The 22,149-nt window shown below is 38.1% G+C and overlaps 2 protein-coding genes across 4 annotated transcripts; both read left to right on the top strand.

Annotated features, from left to right (window-relative positions):
- Nucleotides 1-2,131: 2,131 nt before the first annotated feature.
- LOC149821802 (autophagy-related protein 8C-like) lies at nucleotides 2,132-7,953 on the top strand. Of its 2 annotated transcripts, none has more exons than XM_089981047.1 (5): nucleotides 2,132-2,243; nucleotides 4,524-4,579; nucleotides 4,668-4,720; nucleotides 7,515-7,633; nucleotides 7,715-7,953. In XM_089981047.1, exons 1-5 carry the CDS (start codon nucleotides 2,207-2,209, stop codon nucleotides 7,807-7,809), a joined length of 360 nt encoding a protein of 119 aa, XP_089837173.1. In that variant the 5' UTR covers nucleotides 2,132-2,206; the 3' UTR covers nucleotides 7,810-7,953. The 2 variants fall into 2 exon arrangements, with proteins under 2 accessions (XP_089837173.1, XP_089837174.1); XM_089981048.1 differs by lacking the exon at nucleotides 2,132-2,243 and adding an exon at nucleotides 2,387-2,444.
- An 11,343-nt stretch (nucleotides 7,954-19,296) lies between these two features.
- On the top strand, nucleotides 19,297-21,742 carry LOC149821803 (protein WALLS ARE THIN 1-like). 2 transcript variants are annotated; one of them, XM_089980919.1, is made up of 6 exons: nucleotides 19,297-19,552; nucleotides 19,652-19,714; nucleotides 19,900-20,016; nucleotides 20,097-20,505; nucleotides 21,059-21,210; nucleotides 21,282-21,742. In XM_089980919.1, exons 1-6 carry the CDS (start codon nucleotides 19,338-19,340, stop codon nucleotides 21,505-21,507), a joined length of 1,182 nt encoding a protein of 393 aa, XP_089837045.1. In that variant the 5' UTR covers nucleotides 19,297-19,337; the 3' UTR covers nucleotides 21,508-21,742. The 2 variants fall into 2 exon arrangements, with proteins under 2 accessions (XP_089837045.1, XP_089837046.1); XM_089980920.1 differs by having other exon boundaries at nucleotides 21,059-21,188; nucleotides 21,282-21,449.
- The last annotated feature ends 407 nt before the right edge of the window (nucleotides 21,743-22,149 follow it).

Raw genomic sequence — 22,149 nt, forward strand, 5'->3', positions numbered from 1 at the left:
AGAAAACAAGAATCTTGACATCGTTAGACAAGACAACAATCTTAAAAGCATCAACAAATACACACACACACACATATATATAATATACAGAAAGAAGGAGCTTTGATATCGTTCAACGCGATGACAATCTTAAATGTATAAGCAAATACATATATATGCGGGAACCAATATCCAAAGATAGTTGGAAGGGTATACGCATGAACACCGAAGTATCCTAGAGGGCGTGAACTAAGGACTAGGGCTAGATACCATTTTTAAGAACACATATATTGCATATTCAACATAAATATCCAACAATAGTCGCAAGGCACATGCATGAACACCGAAGTGTCTTAGGCGTAAACCAATGACTAGGGTCAGATACCCTTTTTAGGAACGTATACAACATATACCACACCACAACAGTTAGCAAACACTTGATAGAGAGAGATCGTCAAACAAACTTATAATCCAACCAGTGAAAATGTCTTTGATTGTGCTTAGCCTGTTTCGAACATAGTTTCGGCTAAACTGGGTTTAAACCTTCTTTAGAGAGGCTACACTAAGTCAAATGAGTTTGGCCTAGTTAAGAAAAAGGAAGAGCAGGTCCAGCTACTAAAACTCAGTGGTTTGGACCAAACTGGGTTCAATCCAAATCAACTGGGTTAGGTGGATTCAAACTTAACTCAACTAGGCTAGGTCTAGGTTAGGTGGGTCAGACCTAGGCTATGACCAAAAGAGGTTGACTTAATCAAGCTTGACTAAACCTAGTTGGGCTCAAGCTAGGTCAGGATTAAGTCAAGCAAGCTAGGCTAGGTAGGAGAGGTTTTAGAGAGAGAAGCAAGTAGAGAAAGAGGGGGGGGGTCGAATTTTCAAAAGGAGGAGGGGGGTCCTATTTATGGGCTAAGGAAGCAACTTCTAATGGATAAGCCTTATTCTTTTTAAAAAGATAAGGCTTGCCCATTTACCTTTTTGCCCCTTCCTTTTCACATAAGGTTAGGATGTTCTTTTTGGTGTGGGGCCTACTTAAAAATTTTATGAGATATTTTCTGGGCCCCACAAGATATTTTCTGAGAAATATTTACGTGAGGCCCGCAAATATTTTTTGGGGTCCTATAATTTTTTTTTTGATTTCATCAATTTTTTCTCAAAAAATTTTGAGTACGACATTCTCTTCGTATTGACGAAACTAAGAAAGTTAGCTTGTATAAATTTCTTAATTTTATTTAGGAAGGAAGTTATGGCTCCCTGACTATTTAAGCATATATTTGCGAGGATACGTACATCATAAGCATAATTGATTCATTGAAATCTATTCATTTCACATTTCGGGTTTATATATTATTTTCACATAAAAATGTCTCATGAATTTATTCAGAATTTGTACTTAAAAATTATGGGTCTTACATCATACCCAGATCCTATAAGAATTACATGAACCAGACCCAGACCATGGTCATTAAAATAAAATTTTTTTTTACATGAAAATTTGTGAATCTTAGTTAAAACTCGGCGTGGGCCCAAGTCTGTTATGAAATTTCACAAACCATACCCCGCTCCTTATATTAATCTGACCCTTTGAGTCTAACCTGGATTCTAATCGAAACCACTTATGTATCACCAAAGGGTCCAAACCCAACCCTATAGGGTTCAATATGCATCTGTTGCACGTCAAACCTGACCCATTGATGCTCCTAACTGTAAATGAAAAAATCAGATAAAACAAGCTACTTACATTTATAAAAAATGCAATCTGATCGAATTCTAATCTGGATCTGAACCAGATCAAACTAAAAGTACTGATCAGAATCCGGAAGTAATCCTATTTAATGGATCTGAAATCCAAATGCACACGATTCGGATCCAAAAATATCATGTTGGACTGGACTGGATTGGATCGCCACACATTCGATCCGTTTGCACCATTCTGTACACTTGGCAGCATGCAATGATAGAAGCGTGACCCTTGAGTTTTATGAGGTTCTCGAACTTTTTGGTTAATTTAAAGCGCGAGAAAAAAGGAAAGCATGTCAAGTCTACAACGGTGCCTAAAGAGCTGGCGGCTGCCGTTCTACCGTTCATCTGGAGATGAACAGTAAAGAAGAAGTCCGAGTGAGATCGACTTGTCCAGCTATGAAACCCACTTTCTCGTACTCGTTCGTTCTAATTCGGCCAATCCACTGAGAGAGAGAGAGGGAGAGGGTTGAATCTTGCGGGGGTTATCGAGATGACGAATAGCTCGTTCAAGACGGAGCATCCATTGGGTTGGTTCTCTTGTTGTGTTGTTGTTTCCTCTTTCTTTGGTTGGAGAAATTTAGGGTTCCGGTTGCTGCATAATTGTGTGATCCATCGCCTTCTTCTTTTGATATCTTCTGCTTTCGATTTGGTTACTGGATTGATCTTTGTTTCAAAGGATTATCGGAGTTTGGAGTTTCGATTGCGTTAGGCACTGGATTAGGGTTCAGGTGGTTTTCTTTCTATTTTCAAACAGTAGTAGTTTTTCTTTTTCTTCTTCCTGTTCTTCTTCTTCGTTTTGAATTACTTAGGGTAACTCGTGCTTCTTTCGTCGTTTCAAAGCAGAAAGTCTCCGAAATATGCATCTCTTGATCGATATGTTGTGTAATAGTGAGCAATTTCAGCCAATTGGGATGTGAAATCCTACAAGGGAATTTTATTTTCTTCACAGTTAATTGTTGTAACACTACGATTTGTAATACCACTAGAAATCATGTAAATGCGATTAAATGAATGACCATCATTTCCTCTGGCGATTTACTTGGATTAAGTCGTTCAGTCATTGGTCTATGGAACAATTGGGGTTGTTGGAGTTTGGTTGCTTTTTGGTGGTTGGTTAAATGTTAGATTAAATGATCGTTTAATATATGTCATATATCAGCTAGCATGTATGTACTTTTTTTATTTGTGTATTTGGTTGCATGATCTTTTCCTTTATTTATTTCTATAACTTTCCATCAAAAACAATAATTCCAATCTTTGACTATGAGAATTTGAGTTTTCTTGCTGGTCAGTGGTCACTGGCTGAATTCGTATGTTAGATGTGATAAAAGGTCTTGATGCCTCTTTACTGTGTTCTTTCATGTTAATTTTTTTTTGTGTGTGTATAAGCACGTGCACATGTGCATCCAGCATGCTTACATGTGTGTGTTTTAAATAATTAACTTTACCATTAGGAAACCCAAAAAAAACAAAGAAAAGAACATCATATATATTATCTGCTATTGCTCTGAGGTTTAGTTGGTTTATCCACAGGGTGAATTCCATTTTATCAAGCTTCCAGTTAGAATTAACCCATGCCTATGTAGTCAAAATCAAGGTTGTAAGTATCGTATTGTTACCCACATCGGTCAGGCCCAAAGTAACACCATATAGTATCATATAGTAAAATATCGTAAATTTTTGATAAAAAAATTCTAAAAAACAAAAAAAAATTAGCAATTTTTTTAAAAAAATCATCACATGAAACAATGATGAATTGCACAAACTACAACCATAAAATCACATATGAAGCATTTATGTCTCTATGAGCTGCGTAAGACATCATCAAACATCAACTACCTCACAAGAACAATGCAAAATATTAAATATCTTGCAATTAAGAACATGCCACAAGACTCATACTTTCATATTACATAAATAAAAATATTATGGCAATAGTTGCAATCGATTTTCAATCGGTTTTCACTCATTACTTGAGTGCCTCATTGTCATGCCAAATCATCTTATGTCATCTTTGTTGGAGGAGTGTGGAGCCTGATTTATACCTTGATATGAATCTTTAATTTTCACGGATCCAACTTCTTTGGGTGAAAAAATAGTGGAAATGCACTTTTTTTTACCTTAACCCACTTCTTTGGGTGTAATGGTCTCTAGACAAATGGAGAAGTCAGCCCTAAAAAAAAGGTATTTAAAACTCAAAATGAAAAAAAACTTTCAGTCTTTTTAAAGTGTGTTGAAGGTTCGGCACAATACAGGGGTATATCATATGATACACCCGATATGGGTACGATACACACTCGTATCATGATATGAGTGTGTATCGTATCGCAAAACCCAAAAATAACGTATGTATCGTACGATACTTACATCACTGGTCAAAATTAGTCACTAGGTGCCTAGTCACCCTAATCATCGGGTCAGCACCTAGTCCTGGGCCCTTAGGTGCCTTGGACTTAAAAGAGCCCCCAATTAGTCTTACTAGTCCTCGCCTAGGCCCAAACTTGTCATATATATATATATATATATGTGTGTGTGTGTGTGTGTGTGGAGATTCTATTAAGTCTTATACGAATATATATTATTGTAAATTCTGTATTTTCTTAATTTTTTTGGGTTCGGAGTCTTCTGACTAGGCCGACTAGTCCTGCCTAGGTCCCGACTAGGCCTTTTAGACATCTGCTGCCTAGGCGCTAACTAGGATTTTCATGTCTCTAAGTAGTCACTTTTCATGTTTGATCACCTACAATGAATGTTGGCTTCTATTGGTTCTGAATAATGTTTATTGTGATTGTTTTTCTGTCATGTAGAAAGGAGACGGATGGAAGCAGCACGCATAAGGGAGAAATACCCAGATAGAATACCAGTGAGTAATAACTTTTACCTTTTCTATGTTAACCAATTAACTGTTTGACAAGATTTTCCAGTTATGGTTAGCTTGTTGTATATTTTAGGTCATCGTGGAGAAGGCTGAGAAAACTGACATTCCAGACATTGATAAGAAAAAGTTAGTTTCTTTCCTAAATCATTTTGTTTATTTAGTCATTGTAAATGCAATATTCATCTTTATTACTTTATTCTTTGTGATAATGTACTTGCTTGAAATTCTTCATTCCTGTTGGCAACATTGAAATGAGAGAACTTTAACATTTGTTATTAGAAAAATCTAAAGTATTTGGTCCTGGTGCAAATTTAATCCATGCTTCATGAAGATTATCACACAGGAGTTTATTCTTTTGCTATCGAGCCAGAGTGCTTGTTGTACAGTGACTAGCAAAATTTTGTTAATTAGGATAGAATGCCACTTAGTAAACATACATATGCAAAAATGGATATGGTAGAATTCTTCATATTTGCTCATCTTTTCCTCTGTTGGCTTATATGGTTTAGTTAGCATGTGCTGATCATGTGGAAACTGCTTTAGATTATTTTTCATTTGTTTCTTGATGGCCTAACTTTAGAGTTCCGAAGGTTAAAGAGATGTTGGTTCATAATTGATGCTGATGTAGTGGAGACCTATGTTACTTGGATATGGATGCAAGAGTGAGACAGAGCAGATATGCTTGGTATGATACATAATTTTAAAAAATTAGGACACAGCGACACGACCATACACACATAGATGTATGGATGTGTGAGGTGCTGTGCTGTGTCCATGAACTGTCTGAGTGTCATGTCATGTCAACATGGAATTCACATGCTAAATGAAGTCTCTGTGTGACATAGATGGAGACTTTAATGAGCCAGAGATGCATATTAAGGGCTCGTTTGTTTCATTCTCATGGAAGAGAAAGGCCTTTCATAGGTATGGGCACATATTTCTAAAAAATCCTGCCAGCTCAGCCTTTCCATGAGAATGCTTTCATCGGGGGGAGGTATGAAAGGATTTGCACATGAAAAGTGGTAGGTGGTGGGAAAAATTGGGGCCGGCTTATGCCAGCATGGCACTTTCCTACCATGATGATTTGATGTTTGTTTCACTCATGATAGGAAAGGAAGGGAAAGAGTTGCCCTATCAGCATTTTCCCTTGAAAATTGCATGAAACAAACATACCCCAAGTTACTATTGTACTTGAAGACATTGGATGAAATCTTATTGGCTACATTGCCCATTGTTTTTTTGGCATAGAAAGCTACAGTTACTAAGGTGTGATACTTGGTTTTAGTTTTTGCCTGATTTTTGCATTTGTTTCTACTGAAAAGTTTTCTCCAAATACTCCAAAATAAGCCTATGTGTGTGTGTGCATGTTCTCTACCCAATTTGAGTATGAATCCAGTATCGACCACATTATTTTGTGATGTTACATTGCATGTTTTGTAAACCAAACCCAACAAATGTGATCTCAATAGTTTACTAAATGAACATCTATGAAATGAATAATTTCTTATGTTAAGACAGGTCTCTAGAAGAATCTAAAAATTAGCAGTCTGTATTGCACCAAACTTTGCAATGAAGATGATCCAGTTTTTTCATCAAAACATTTTGATCCAAAAGCATGCTTTTTAGCAAATAAATGATGATAAAAACATAGTGAAGTAGCTGGGAAAGCACATGCTACAATTCTTATGTTGGTTATACTATCATTCAAGATTTGGTCTTGATATTGAAGCTTGCAAGTGCCATCTGCTTTTTCCTTTTTCCTTGGTATGCTGCCTCCAGAGGAGTTTTACACTATAATAATCAATTTCCTTTGAGTGACATTCCTAGCCTAATCAAAATTAGTACTCCACTTGACCATATTATTGTGGTTGTTTGATTTAGATGGGGTAATCTTGATCCTCAAATCATTCTCATGATTCATGAGTGGTTGTGTGTGACTGAGTTTTGCTTTGACTGTGCCTCAACTAGATGGATTTGTGTTTCAGTGCTGCTCAATGATTTTGTTATCGTAACCAATATATACAAATGTGCTGCTCAATGATTTTTATTATCATAACCTATATATGCAAATTATTATCTATGATTGAACTCCATTAATCATTGTTAACACATTGTCAAGGAGGGAGAAGTAGATCCATCAGAGACCAAATTATGAAGTTGCTTCCATCTTAGAAGCAATTTCAGAGTACAATGATCTGTATAATCCCTTCATCTCTGAGTCAACCTGTTTTACCGAATTCCTCAAGCTATTTAGCATGTCACTTGAAAGTGGTGAAGGTTCATCCTTGTCACCACCTCTCTTGGACCCAGTGAGTTTTAACCCAAAACCCCTCGGTTAACCATCTCAAATCCCATGGGGGCCACCGCATCTTGACTATCAACAAAAAAATGGAAGAAATTACATCAACATGTGCACATTCTGGAAGCTCACCCTACTAATAAGCCTCTTTGTTCCCATCATCAATTATGTTATAATCTTAGCATTTAAATTTGGTGTCTGAAATCTGAAATGTTCCATGCTATCATAATTGCTCGAGAACATGTCCTGTAAATTTGATAAGTGTGTTTGGAGCTTACAAGATTGCCATAGCTTACCATGTTCAAATTTATATTTTTCAAGTGCAGAAGAGAGAGCTTCCTGGCTGCTGGTTTCTGCAGTCTTCGTTCCTTCCTGATATTTTTGTCCTGCTATTTCTCCTACTTATGCTACACTTTTTCTCTTCTCTGTTACATATTTGGTGTACATTATCTAATGCAGTTTTCATGTAATTTCATTAGCAGAAAGAACAGAAATTAAAATGTTCTCTACTTCTGGTCTAAATGGTTTGCCTTTGGCTTGCTAATATCAATTTTTGTAGTTTTCTCATAACTCACCAATAAAACACCAACTGGTAGTAATATGTGCATACCATACATGCAGATATCTAGTTCCTGCAGATTTAACTGTGGGCCAGCTAGTTTATGTTATCCGGAAGAGGATAAAGCTGAGTGCTGAGAAAGCCATATTCATCTTTGTCAAGAATGTGCTGCCACCCACTGGTAAGAGGCAGCAAAGAGTTAATGACATTTTGGTATAGTTTGTCATGCTGGTTGATGTTAATAAATTTCTTGTTTTTTCAGGCGCCATGATGTCCACCATCTATGAGGAGCACAAAGATGAAGATGGGTTTCTTTACATGACATACAGTGGGGAGAACACATTTGGATCATCCTAAACCAGCAATTTCGCATGACAGAAAGTTTACTGAATGAAAGTTTACTAAACTTTGTATATTCTGCAGTTCTCTCCTTTGTCAGTCCATATCTGGAAGAAATCAGACAGACTAATCTTCCTTTTGATGTAAATAAAGCTCTCTTTCTATTGTATATGGTGATGGGTATTTTTCTTCATGTAAATACTCTTGCTTTGTACATAGTTTTCTGTCTCTGTGCATGTCTTGCGGACGTATGGTTTGATAACTTCTCTTGGATGATGTTTAGACAATGAATGCTATTCTCTTCAAAAGAACAAAGTTTCCATGAAATGCATCATGTGTGGAGGTATTTGAAAGCCTTTGTCTTGAAACTTATTTTCTAGTGGCCGAATTCTGCAAAATATACTTCAACATTTTTTGGGAGACAAGGACTTAGGTATATTCTAAATTTAGTGATAATGCGATATATCTTGTGCTAACAAGTTGACTTGGCAAACCATGAGAATCTCATTTCCATGGTGATTCCCGTCATGTTGCCGAACACCCCCATTCCTCAACACTTAGGAGCCAAATGGAAACTGTGCATTTTAATGTCGCGCAGATGATGTAAGTTGGATATTTTTTTCGATTGGCTCTATGGATAAGAATGCATTGATGTTTGGTGGCATTTGAATGTATCTTATGATTAAAAGGATTTAAAAAAAAAGTATCTTATGATGCTAAAAGATGTTCAGACTTCTTGTGCTCATGCTGTATCTTTTCCCTTGGGTAATACAGAATAGAGAAACTTTACCCAGTAAAATTCTGCCGAAAAAGTACCAACTTTTAGTAAAAAAATCATTTTTTGCAATGTCACTTTTTTCACCTTAAGAAGTTTTTCCCAAATTTACCGGGCCAGTGGAGAAAAATGTTAAATGAAAGCTTTCTAGAAATTATTTCCCTAAAATCTTTATTCCTTCTAATATAGTCTTGATTAATGAAATTGAAAGCCAATTTCATGAAATGCATAATTTTTTTTTCAGCATTCATTGAATAAAACAACATGACAAGGGCATTTGATTATTATCTAGCGACTTTGAAAACACCAATCTTGATTTCATGTAATCAATTTTCAATGCATGCTGCAACTAATTTCTTTTTGCAATTTTGCCAACTTTTAGGAATTTTCTCATTTTATTCTTTTGATTTAAGATTTGTCACGACCATCCGGTAGTTAGAACAAAGGAAAAGAAAAACCAGTTGGTGCATATGTTAGTTCAAATAAAATTCTGAGCTAGCTCTGGCTCCATAACATAACAGGATAACTTTGGGCTAAACTGTAAGATATAGATAGGGATGGCAGTGGACCAGGGTGGGGGACAAGGTCTCCACCCCCACTCCGTCTCAAAATCTGGACCTCCATCCCTGCACGGGTTTGGATTTAAACTTCCATCCCCGTTTCATGTCCTCCATCCCCGGTCTAAACAGGGTGAGGTGGGGTGGGGCCCCATTTCCCCTCGGTCCATTGTCATCCCTAAAGAAGGATTGGAGATGGAGCGGGGCAGGGCAAGGCGGGGATCGAGACGGGGACGGGGCAGGGCGGGGGAAAGCGTAAGTTCATCCACGCCTCCATCCCCACACGGGTTTTGATTTTAACCGCCATCTTCATTTCATGTCCTCCATCCCCAGTCCAAACGGGGCGAGGCCGAGTGGGGCCCCATTTTCCCCGATCTACTGCCATCCCTAGATATAGATATTATGATCCGCACTCATCTTAAGGAGGAATCTCAAACATGGCGGGTGTGTGATGTGGAGGGCCCGACCCTCCACCCAATGCAATCACTAGTGAATGCTGAAGAATTTAGCACAAATGATCCATTGGTATAACCAACACCCTCATTGCACACTTTATGTATCACCATTCTGTTTTTGCTTTTTCTTCACCATAAGAAGATGGAAGGTGTGAAATATGGACCGTAGGATTTCCATGGTCGAAGGCCCTTGTCACAAGGTTATCCAAGATAAGCAGGAAAGATTCTCATTTTATCAATGCTCTTTGGAGATAATCAGAGGGCTTCCCAAGTGCATGCTATAGAGGCAAACATGACTTGCAGAAACGTGGGATGCATTTGAGGGAAGTTAGGGAAAAAGTGAAAACCAATGTAAGAGAGCAAAGGAAGAAATAAATAATATTTTAAGGAAAAGTGAGATGTTAGAACAAAGTTTATTGGCCTTTGAGTTTTTCCTAAACAAGCATAATCCCAAACTTCGGAAAAGGCATATGCCCTATAGCTTTCCCCACTGAAAAAGGGGAAAAATCTCAATTACTTGCGATATCTTTTTGTGGTATGAGAATGAAACCCTTCATAATTAGCATTGCTTAGTGCCATTTGAAGGGTGATTCAATAATAACTAACTGCCATATTTGGGGTAAACAAACAATGAGTAATGGTGCAACATGATTGCTAAGCGAGGGCAATGAATTCATTGCATGAGATGAATAATGAGAAAATCATTTTTTACAATATTGTGCAAGATCATAAAGCCTACTAGGTCCCCCACTGATCAAATAGTCAATTACACTTGAAATTTTAGCAGGTTTCAACATCAAGGTGTCCCCATTGACAGCAGGGCTAGTCCTTATCCTTTAAACTTTTAGGTCTGGCCCTGAACCTTTCTTAGTAGTAAAACTAAGTGGGAACTTGTACAGTTTCAAAATGCTCTCTCTCTCTCTCTGAAAACTTTGCAGATAGGGCTGGCCGGTAAATGAGCTGAACAAGATGAGCTTTAAGCGTTCAAGCTTGACTCATTCTTGTGGCAAGCCAATCCGAGCTTGAGCTCATAATCAGTCCGAGTTAAACGAGCCAAGCTCGAGCTGGCTTGTTTATAAAAAAAAAATACATTGTTTTAGAGCTGGTAAAAATAGGATAAAAAAAATACATGTAAAATATATTTCTTACTACCTAACAAGCTTATACGAGTTGAGAGGCGAGTACCTGTTATTCATATTCAGCTTGCGAGTCTATTTTACAAGTTTGAACAAGCTCTTTACATGCAGAACATGAGCCGAGCCATGAGTGGCTTGGCCTGTTACCCATGTTGTAGGTAGGGATGTCAATGGTTCATGTTCAGGTAGCATATCCGACCGAATTGAGTTCATTCAGTTGGACTCAGTAAGCAATGCAAGAACAGAATGCTAATCATAGCCTGATTACCAGAGTCTGATCTAATTAAACTATAACAAGGGATTTTTTGTCTGATAAAATTAGTTTTTTTTCCTTAGTTTTAAGATTAACAAGCAACCTCATGTAGACTGTTTATTTTTAATTTGTTAGGATATTGAATGCATCATTTGCTCTCTTAAAGATGTTCTCCCTCTCCAATTTTGGGATCAATAATAATATTTAAAAGTTAAGTGGCTTTGTACTTATTTTGGATTAAATGATAGCTTAAAGTCTAAAAAATAATTAAAATTTTATTAAGGTTTTAACTGTTTGAAACTATTCATAGAAATGAGCATCTCAACACTAATATACACAATTTCACCTATTATTCAAGAAAAGCTAGGTTGTCTTTAAATTATTTAAATTTCAAGAAGCTTTTAATTATTTTTTTTTTGTTGATAGTCAAGGTGAGGAATAGCCCTCGTGGGATTTGCACCCGAGAACCCTTGGTTATGATTGTAAGACCTAAGCATCCAGTAATCTCATTCAAGAAGCTTTGATTACTTGTTGCAGTTTTAAATCAACAATGTATTTTCATAAACAATAGAATCTAGTTGTTTGACTTGACATGAAGCGAATTTGGCTATCATATTTATTTTTCTTTGCACTTGAATTTCTTAATATGTTGAAATTTCATACTAAGGTCATTTTAGGATTGCATATGTGAGGTTTGAACAGACGCTCTGCAAGAAACCTTTTTTTTTTTTAAAGGCAAGCTGGGGTTAGGCAGATCCCCTACCAGTTATACAACGATACCATTGGGATTTGAACTTGTGGCGTCCCAACACAAGGGGTGACATGTACTAGCTGCTCCTACCATACAAGCGCGAGCCCCCCGTTGGTAAGAAACCTTTTCTTTCTTTCTTTTTCTTGACAAGGAACCTGCCTATAGGAATGGGGAGTCTCTTAATGCCCCCCTACCCCATGGATAGTAAACCTCAGGTGAGTACCCTAGACCACAAAGGACACCCAGTATGATCTCAGGGGGAATCAATCCTGGGTAAGATCGGGTTCCACCACCTTAACAAACACCTCCCTAACCACTGGGCTGCAAGAAAAATAATTGTTAAACTAGAATATGTTAATTTCTCAGACATTTGCTTAATGTTGTCATTAGTGATAACCAGATAATGTATGGTGTTTATTTAATAATCCAACAATAAGAAATTTCCCATGAATTATGTCACTACAACAAGACCTAGGCTATGCTTAAGCACCATCTGAAAGGTAGATAATTTAAGTTGAACACAATTTTTCTTTGCCAACTAATTTTCCTTAAGTTACAAACTGGGGCTCCGCTTGTCTGGCAGGAGCAGTTAGTGCACGTGACCTTGTGTTGGGACGTTGCAAGTTCGAACCCCAAATGGTATCGTTGTATAATTGGTAGGGGTCTGCCTAACCCCAGCTTTCTCTGTCCAAAAAAACTAATTCTCCGTAAGTTGTGCTTCTTCATATCATATATAAGGAAACCCTACAATATGCAGTGTGAAAAGTTATTGAAAGAAAAGCATGAATGTGGACGTAGTAGTTCCCGGTCTTGTGAACAAGTTGGGCCAGCTTTTATCTAGCTAGGCCTATGGCACAGCTTCACGAACCTAACTAAAAGAATGCTTTGAGAGAGAGAGAGAGAGAGAGAGAGAGAGAGAGAGAGAGAGAGAGAGAGAGAGAGAGAGAGTTCTCATGGCTAAGGCTGGCAAATGAGCCGGACCAACCGAACATGAGGTGTTAAGCTCAACTCATTTTTATGCCAAGTCAAGCTGAGATTGAGACAATGACAAGCTGAAATGAGCTGATTTCAAGCTGGCTCATTTACCAAAACAAAAAGGTGCATTGTTTCAAAGCTATAAGTAGTAGGGTGAACTCTAGACCAGTTGAGCTAAGCCCAAGCTGACTCGGCTAACAGAAAAAATGCATTGTTTCAAAGCTGAAAGCAATAGCGCTTAAACTCTAAACCTATTGCCTACAAGCCAAATACTTCGACTATTTATTCTAGTCTATATTATATGATATAAAATATGTTACTACTTAACGAGCCTGTACAAGCCGAGCCGAGCCGAGCCGAGCCGAGCCAAATATCTGTTCCCCTTACTGAGCCAACTTTAAGAGAAATTAGAAACTATTACCTTCGAAAGATATTTGAGTGATAAAAGCCACTGCATGTTTAATGGTGAGCTTGATCATGACATCTCCAAGTGGAAGCACTCAATGAGAACTAAATCTTTGTGGTTGGTGTCCATCTCTTAAGGATTTTTAAAACGATAATTTTCACATATGCTAGTTGATTATGATGATGTGTGATTCAATGAATCTATAAGACAGCCAAAACTGACCCCCATGTATTATCCATTCATGCACCAGGATCAGAACGCATGCGTGCTTATCAAAATTTTCAACAAGGAAATCCATCAAACTACCATTTAGTCAAAAAGAGTTCTTGAACACCTTTTTTTGGGCATCTTTTCCTTTATTGGATTCGTGTACCATTTATTCAGAAGATATGGTTGTGCAAAACCGTACATGAGAGGATCATAAAGGGATGAGAGAGAATATTTTGTGACCACCAATCACAAAGAAGCATAACACAATGAGAAAAGTTGAAAATCCTTCTGCCTGATCAAAACTTGGTCTCAGCTTAGAGAAACATCCCAAGTTCCTAGTTTACTAGCTGTTTATTCCAAGAACTTGATCTACAAAGTCATGGACTAAAGATACCTTTACTTTTTGTGAATCCTCTCTAGTGAATAGGGTTCCAATGAATCTGATTTAGTTCATGGAAAGTGCAGTACCTTTGTATTTTGAAATATACACCACCTTTAACATTTGTAGATATTTTCTTACACCATGCTCTCAAAGGTACCCACAAGGGCTCCCAAACCCAGTTAGGTGGGTAGTCTTAAGGCTTTCAAGTTAAAGGAGGTTGAGAGTTCGATCCTTTTCTACTATCCCCGGTATGCAATGTAGGAGGAGTGTGAATCCTGTTTTCTACCTGGACATAAATCCTAAATTTTCAAGGATCCAACACTAGTAACAATAGACTCCTTGTTATATCCAGCAACACTAGTAGACTTCATGTAAAATTTGTAGACTCCTCTCATTTAAGGAGGCATCTTCCTCTGTTTTGTGAATCTCAATCAATAAAAGAAGAAGACTCAGTGTGATTGGGAACGTAGGCAGTTTATGCTGAATCGCGTAAAATCCTTGTTTTCGTGTGCGGTTGTTTTTTCTTTTGCTTTTTCTGTGATCGTTTCTTCGATCCATGGGTGGGTCGAAGGGTCATTCTCTAACATGCAAGGGGATAGTACTCTTGGAATTTTACACCGCAAACACCAACTGAGGTCCACGGTCATGGTCAGATGTCCAAACCATGGTGGGTGTTAAATCAAAAACCATCTTTCTCAAAGGACCCAAAGTTTTTTCTTCTTTTTTTTTTAAAAGAACTCAAAGTACCCAATGTATAATGAATGAGCCGATGGAAACAAAAACCATCTTGATATTTTGGTGTTTTGTTCACTTTGGAAAACTATCAAGCATAATATTGAAATATATGTCGTCAAAGTGTTATAGTTTAAGGAGCAAATATTCTCCCTCACCAATATGTTGTTACGATTCTATTTGAACAAAGCGTTTTGATAGAAAATGATGGCTCATCTTCTTCATTAAAAAGATTAAAAGCAAGCAAAGAGTTGTAAAAATCAATGCATGTGCGGATTCTTTTACAAAGAGAAGTGCATAATTTCATGAATCTTCAAGTGTGCATGGAATCCCTTTATGTAGAAAGAAGCCAAACACATGCCTATTGGAATTCTTGGAGCTTTTATTTATGATGCCCATGAAACAAGACTACCCAGAAAATGTTGTGGAGATCTTCCCAAACATAGCCCCATTAATGTGATATGTCTAAGGTACCTATGTCAATTGTTAACGTCAACAGCAATGCCAACAAGTATCTGTTTTCGATATAGTTTAAACAAAACAGCCTGATTATGAAAAGTCTGGATCAAACAAATAGAATAATCCAGTCGTTAATATCAATTTGCAGGTTTGAGATCAAATGGGTGATCACCTCTCACTCTCTCTGTGTGTATGTGTGTGTGTGCTTATATGAACACTGTGTCAATGTTGTCAGTATCGCTATCGACCCTGAATCGTTGGGCCACCGATTCAGGTGTATCTGCTGATACCGATACTCAAGTGAAACGTTCTGTATCAGCAAGAAAATAATATAAAAATATTATGTGTCAATCATAACTTGACACATGTTAAAATCATCAAAATAATATTAAAATAATAAAAAAATTATAATTGTTTGTATTTTTTTATTTATTTAAAAAATAGCCGATTCATGGTGAAGTGTATCGATTTTCTGCAGGATAGATGCGGGCCTATACGCACCAATACTGATAGCATTGAACTGTGTCATAAATATCATCAATATTCTGAAAATATCTTGACTTTACGACATTTTCAGAAACTGATATGATCACCAAAAAAGCGTGGTATTTGCAAAATATCACCTATATATTCTGAAAATATCATATGTTGTATGATAATAATGTGATAAAAAAATCCTGCAATATTTTTTATATTTTCTAACTTTATTTTTATATATACTGACATTTTCAATATCTTCTCGAGCAAAACGAGATCTACGATATTGTGTGTAAACACATTCACAAAGCAGCACTAAACCAATTTAGTGGTAAGCATAACGATAAATCTACATTGGGACTTGGCTTAGGGCCTCAGCTTATCCCATAGGAACAACTTCTAAATGTCACCAAGCTGAAGGGATGTCACAAGTTCAAAACTCATGGACACACATCTTTTTTGCAAGGATGAAGATCTGGGTTTTTACACCAATAAGGTCTCGAATGAAAAAAAAAGAGATATAAAACAGGTCTTGGCTTACGACATTGTAATTTGACCCGTGTCTCTTTGCTAGTCTGATATATGTTTTGCGTATCTTTAGAGAGCTAGCCTACAAAGTATTCAACGTTCATCATTTCCTGAGAAGGAAGTAACTGCAGCTCATCATGAGAATCTAGAGAAAAAAATTCACTTGACAGAGATTCATGGACTCACCTGCGCAGACTTGACTGAGCCCTAGCCCTTCTTCAAGCTTGGTGGAATTGACATGCCCTAGACCAAGTCAGTTAATGTTTACTATTTACACTTTTTGGGACCCACGTACCAGAGGTGCACTTAATGCCATCTAAGACCAATAGGTATGTGCAGCATAGGGTCGTTTCCTTAATGAAATACAAGGAGGAATGCAAGGAACATGCTTATGCTTTATTTACTTTACCTAGCTATCTTGTGGAGGCCCTTTTTTTGAAAAATGATGTGGTCTCGATTGAGCAGGCACAATGTCGCAAAAAGCAACAAAATGGTCTGCCATAAACAATCAATCTCTAAGAAAGGCCACAACAGTGCAGCTTTGGTGTTGGAATAATAAAAAGGTTGCAGTAAAATAGAATATTTCTGACCTCTTTCTACATGCATGATGTATAGTGGTGTCAACGAGTCGGGTTTGGTTCGAACCCAGATGGAACCAGACTTGGACCTGATTTTTGGGTATGGTATCTGGTTCAGACCTGAGTTTAATTGGGTCCATAAAACTATACCCGGACTCGATAAGAACTACATGAACCTGCAGACCCCGACCATATATACCCAGTAAAATAATATTTTTTTATCATTTTTACATTGAAAATTTATGGGTCTTAATCGAAACTCGGGTCAGGTATAAAATTTCACAAACTATACTCGGGTCCATGTATTAATCGGACATTTGGGTTCAGACCCGGGTCTTAATGGGGTCTTATTATTTATCACCATACCCAGACTCTATTGGGTTTGGTCCAGGGTCAGGTCCGAGTAATTAAATTCGACCCGTTAGAGGGGTCTCAGCGTGGTTGGTAGGAGCTGTCAGTGCTCGACTCCTTGTGGTGGGACATTGCAGGTTCAAAACCCAGTGGTTCGTTGAATAGGTGTCTGCCTAACCCCAGCTTGCCTTCCAAACAAATAATGTGTGTATGTATGGGCATGCACGTGTAGAGGCATCCAAGCCTCTGCTTATGTATGCCTGCGCGTATATGGGATCCAAGCCTGTGTGTGTGCACGCACATGTTTGGCATTAGTCTGTGTGTGTGGACAGATCAGGTTATAATGTATATAACAATTCATCGGTTATATTCCATTGCCACCACATCTCACTTGATGGAGATGTGCGCAGGCCCCACTCTCGCAGTTTTCACTTAGGTAGAGGTGTCAACGGGATGGGTTTACCTGAACCCGACTCGAACCAAACCCTATAGGGTCTGGGTATGGTGATAAATAATAAGACACGATTAAAACCCGGGTCCAGACCTGAAGGTCTCATTAATACATGGACCTGGGTATAGTTTGTGAAATTTTATACCTGACTCGAGTTCCGATTATGACCTGCAATTTTTTAACGTAAAAATGATAAAAAAATATGGTTTTACCAGGTCTGATTCATGTAGTTCTTATCGGGTCCTGGTATGATTTTTCTTATAGTGGATCTAATACCATACCCAAAAATTGAGTCCAAGTCAGGTTCTACCTGGGTCCAAACCCGTTGACACCCCTACACGTGAGACGTGAGGTAGGGTTGTATATAGGATGGTTGGTAATATACAATAGAATTTTTTTTATTTAAGGGCCAACTTTTGCCCCTAATTCCAAATATAAGTCACCAGTTTCTGAAATTTTAAATATAGCCAAACCTTCCTGAAAACTATCAAATAGGGGCCTCAGAAACGTGATTTTTTTTTTTTTGGTTTCTTGTATTGTCTCTTTAAAACTTGTAAAGTTTTAACGATGAAGGTCACTGTTGTATTTGACTTATTATTTAACCTGAGTTAAAGGACAGTAATAAACGCAGGCTCTTGTTTGACAGTTTTCAGAAAACGTTTGGCATATATTTGAAATTTCAGAAAAAGTGTCATTATATTTGAAATTAGGAGCAAAAGTTTGGTTCCCTAAATGAAAATTTTCCTCTCACACGAGTGTGTGTGTGTGTGTGTGTGTGTGAGAGAGAGAGAGAGAGAGAGAGAGAGAGAGAGAGAGAGAGAGAGAGAGAGAGAGAGAGAGAGAGAGAGAGAGCACCAGCCAGCACCAGAGGAACAATTGTATACAGGTTGCCATCCAGAGGAGTCGGTGTGTCGCCAACAAGGCAATGCACGCCCATGTGGGGGGTGGTGCCCGCACACCCCCTCGTGTGCAGTGGGGCAGCATGTGCAGATGACACTTGCTCTGCTACTTGACACAATTGAGTGGCCATTATCTCCCTTGGGCCCTAACTCGTTCATACATTCATTAGTGTCGAGATAAGGCATTTTCCATTGTCTAGGCTGCGGTCTTAGGATGAAGTCGCCGTTCCAACCATTGGTAAGTGCAATTTTTTCTGTATTTCTCACATTAAAAACAAGTAACAAGGCACATTCAAACCATACATAAAGGAAAATTGAAAAAAGTAAAGTTAAAGATCAAAGGTGCTAAAACACAAGTCATCTTGTTTGGAGTCGATACTTCGGTCCTCATGATTTAAGGCATGTATGGTCATCTTGTCTATAAAGACATATTTCATAAACTTTGTTGTTTCTACTGTTCGAGTTCATCAACTTGGTCAGATTTCACGGGTTGAAAAAGAGACCCTTTAGTTGAGCAAGATCAGTTGAGTTATGAAATGTTCAGACTTTCCAATGACAAAACTTAATTGTTCATCTTTAGCTCAAACAGAGATTAAACCCCCCTTTTATATATAAATAGTGGAACACAATAAAATAACACAAACTAATAGAGGGAGAGAATAATGATTTCTGGTAGTTTCTAGGTATGTAGAGTGACATGTTAGTTGCTTATCATAATGATAAAACTTGTTGATAGCTTTGTTTTATTATAATAAAAGCAAGAATACATATTGACTTTTCATTAAAAAAAAGAAAAGAAAAGACATAGTAAGAAGAAGCAAAGAAGAGTAGGACCAAGCAGGAGGGGGTGAGAATAAAGTAGGTGTTAGTGCTAAGGGAGTTGTCTTGTCAGGGGGGGGGGGGGGGAGAGGAAAAAAAATGGAGCAGAAGAGAGGAAAGGGAAGTAATAAAGCTGAGATTGTGGGAGACAACCAAAATGACAGTTTGACGCAATTCATTTTTCATGAGGACCTGTGGTACCCACTAACACCAACACAATGGGGGATACCAAGATCTAGTGATTCTCCCCCCTATGCAGTATATTAACACCCCTTGCTCCATTGCATAACATCACCCCCCCACCTCTCTCTCTCTCTCTCTCTCTCTCTCTCTCTCTCTCTCTCTCTCTGCAATGGATGATACTGCCCCCATGGAGAAGAAAACATGTCTAATACCAGAGCGTGCCAAGCTGCACTTGGCCATGTTGGCCTTGCAGTTTGGCTATGCTGGTTTCCATGTGGTTTCTAGGGCAGCCCTCAACATGGGAATAAGCAAACTTGTCTTCCCAGTTTATAGGAACATCATAGCCCTAATATTGCTTGTCCCCTTTGCATACTTTCTAGAGAAGTAAGGCTAACCTTTCTTTCGTTTCACTACCCGTTCTCTCGCTCCTCTACACTGTCTTCTTCCTATGATATCTGATGCTATAATATTTTTCATACCCAGGAAGGAGAGGCCGAAGATCACACTCTCATTTTTGACCCAGTTCTTCCTTCTAGCTCTCTGCGGGTAATGAAAAAATCAGAGTTCTAATTCGCTTTTTAGGCCTGGCTTAAGTTATCCTTTCCACCCCTTTTTCATTACAGTAGGAACAATTGCATATATATATATATATATATATATATATATATATATATATATATATATATATACAAATGAACTTATTGGGAAGAATCTTTTCATTATTGGTTTAGGATAACTGCTAACCAAGGATTCTACCTGTTGGGGTTGGAGCACACATCTCCAACGTTCGCATCCGCTATTCAAAACTCAGTTCCAGCCATAACATTTCTCATGGCAGCAGCACTAAGGTATCAATCTTTCTCTTTCTTCTGTTTTTTCCCCTTGCCTTTTTCACCTCATTCTTTCTTTTTAATATGTTTGTAAACAGGTTGGAACAGGTTCACTTGAACCGGAAAGATGGAATATCCAAGGTGGTTGGAACTCTCTTATGTGTTGGTGGTGCAACAATCATCACCCTATACAAGGGACCAACCATAATAAAACCCTATTTAACTTTAACCAATACAAGTAATGACTTACTTTTACTGCTGGGAAGCAGTAAAGGCAAAAATTGGACACTGGGTTGCATTTTTCTGATTGGGCACTGCCTTTCTTGGTCCGGTTGGTTGGTGCTGCAAGTACCTGTCCTAAAGAAATACCCGGCACGCCTCTCTGTCACCTCTTACACTTGTTTCTTTGGGGTTATACAGTTTCTCATGATTGCAGCATTCATAGAGAAGGATTCCCAAGCTTGGATTATACGTTCAGGGGCAGAATTATTTACCATCTTATATGCGGTGAGAGCATACAACACATACCTTCACATTGCTAATTTTAATTTCTAAAAGGGTTTTTTGTTACAAGAAGAAACCGAGATTGAAAGCGGAGACCTGGTTGCACTGTTTTTAGCCTGCCATTCACAGCAGCCTAAATAGGTGCCCCAACATGGGGATTCGAATTTGGGATAGGGGGAGAGCTCCCTATCCACAAGCTCCAAGCCATGTGGGCAACTCCTTGAGATCAAGACCATAATAGAAAGAAAAGTGAATGCTAGCCATATTTTCATGACAACTACTCTACTTGGTGTTCCTAATCAAAGGGTGGTTTTTGGGTCATTGTCAAGGTGACTGAATCCTCCAAAACAGGAAGACATGATGAGAGTTCTGTTACCAAGAATTAAATGACCTCAAGTAGTTAAATCAAAGTAGGCCCAACACAAGTAGCTTGCTAGCTGTGTTGTACATAAATTAAGGGTAGACTACGTCTCACATATTGATGTATATATGCCAGTATGTAGCATGCGGCATATATTGCTCATTAACTTCTTTGTCTATCTTGATGTTAATGTAGGGATTGATCGCTTCTGGGATAGCGTTTGCTGTTCAGATTTGGTGCATTGATAGGGGTGGCCCCGTTTTTGTTGCAGTCTATCAGCCAGTACAGACCTTAGTTGTCGCAATCATGGCTTCTGTAGCTTTAGGTGAACAGTTTTACTTGGGAGGGTATGCTCTCTCTCTCTCTCTCCAATTATTGGTCATGTTTTTTTCTTAATGGTTTCATATATATGATGCAGAATCATTGGAGCAGTGTTTATAATAGCTGGATTGTACCTTGTTCTGTGGGGCAAAAACGAGGAAAGAAGAAGGGCGAAAGAGTGTTTGATTGTAAGCACCGAGAGGAATGAAGGACAAGGAAACAGAGGTGTGGATGTTGAAGTTGAAGGCTCGAAGCAAGCTTCCATCCGGAGCTCTCTCACCCAACCACTTTTACCACCTTCCTCCAACACGGAGAATGTTTAGAATGTTGGGGCATGTGCCTATATGTTGCGTCATCTCGACCATGCATGATGAGTGCAAGGACTGATCAATTCTTGCATGTGTATATATATATATATATATATATATATATATATATATAAAGGTTTCTAGTTCTACTATTTTTGGTTCGAGCAGAAACAAGTCGATCGTTTGCTACCAACTTCGTCTGCGTGTGTACTTATTTTAAATTTGATATCATTATGGAAACTGTGACTCTCTCTCTCTCTCACACACACAAGTGCATATAACAGAAATTTAATTTAATGTTTAAAATGATGCGTTAAGATTGGAATCATTGATAAGAGATGGGTTTGATTGGTTGATGTGTTAGGAGTTAGAAAGTTAGGAGCACAGCCATAGTGGGTTTGATGACAGTAGGGATGCCAACGGGTCTGACTTAATCTGACATCTGACCCAAATCTGAATCCAAATAGTCAGATTCTCTATTGAGTTTTGCATCCGAATCCGATTATGCATAAAATGGGATCTTATCCTGTTCTGATCCCATCTGAACCCAATTTTGTTAGATCAGATTAGTCCAGATTTGGTAACGGCTAAATCCAACCCGTTTAGATCCCTAGATGATAGACAAACTCGTCCTTTTCTTAATTAATGTGATAAAAA

Source organism: Nuphar pumila, chromosome 11 (genome assembly GCF_984573655.1).
Source record: "Nuphar pumila chromosome 11, dmNupPumi1.hap1.1, whole genome shotgun sequence".
In the NCBI taxonomy this organism is placed as follows: Eukaryota; Viridiplantae; Streptophyta; class Magnoliopsida; order Nymphaeales; family Nymphaeaceae; genus Nuphar; species Nuphar pumila.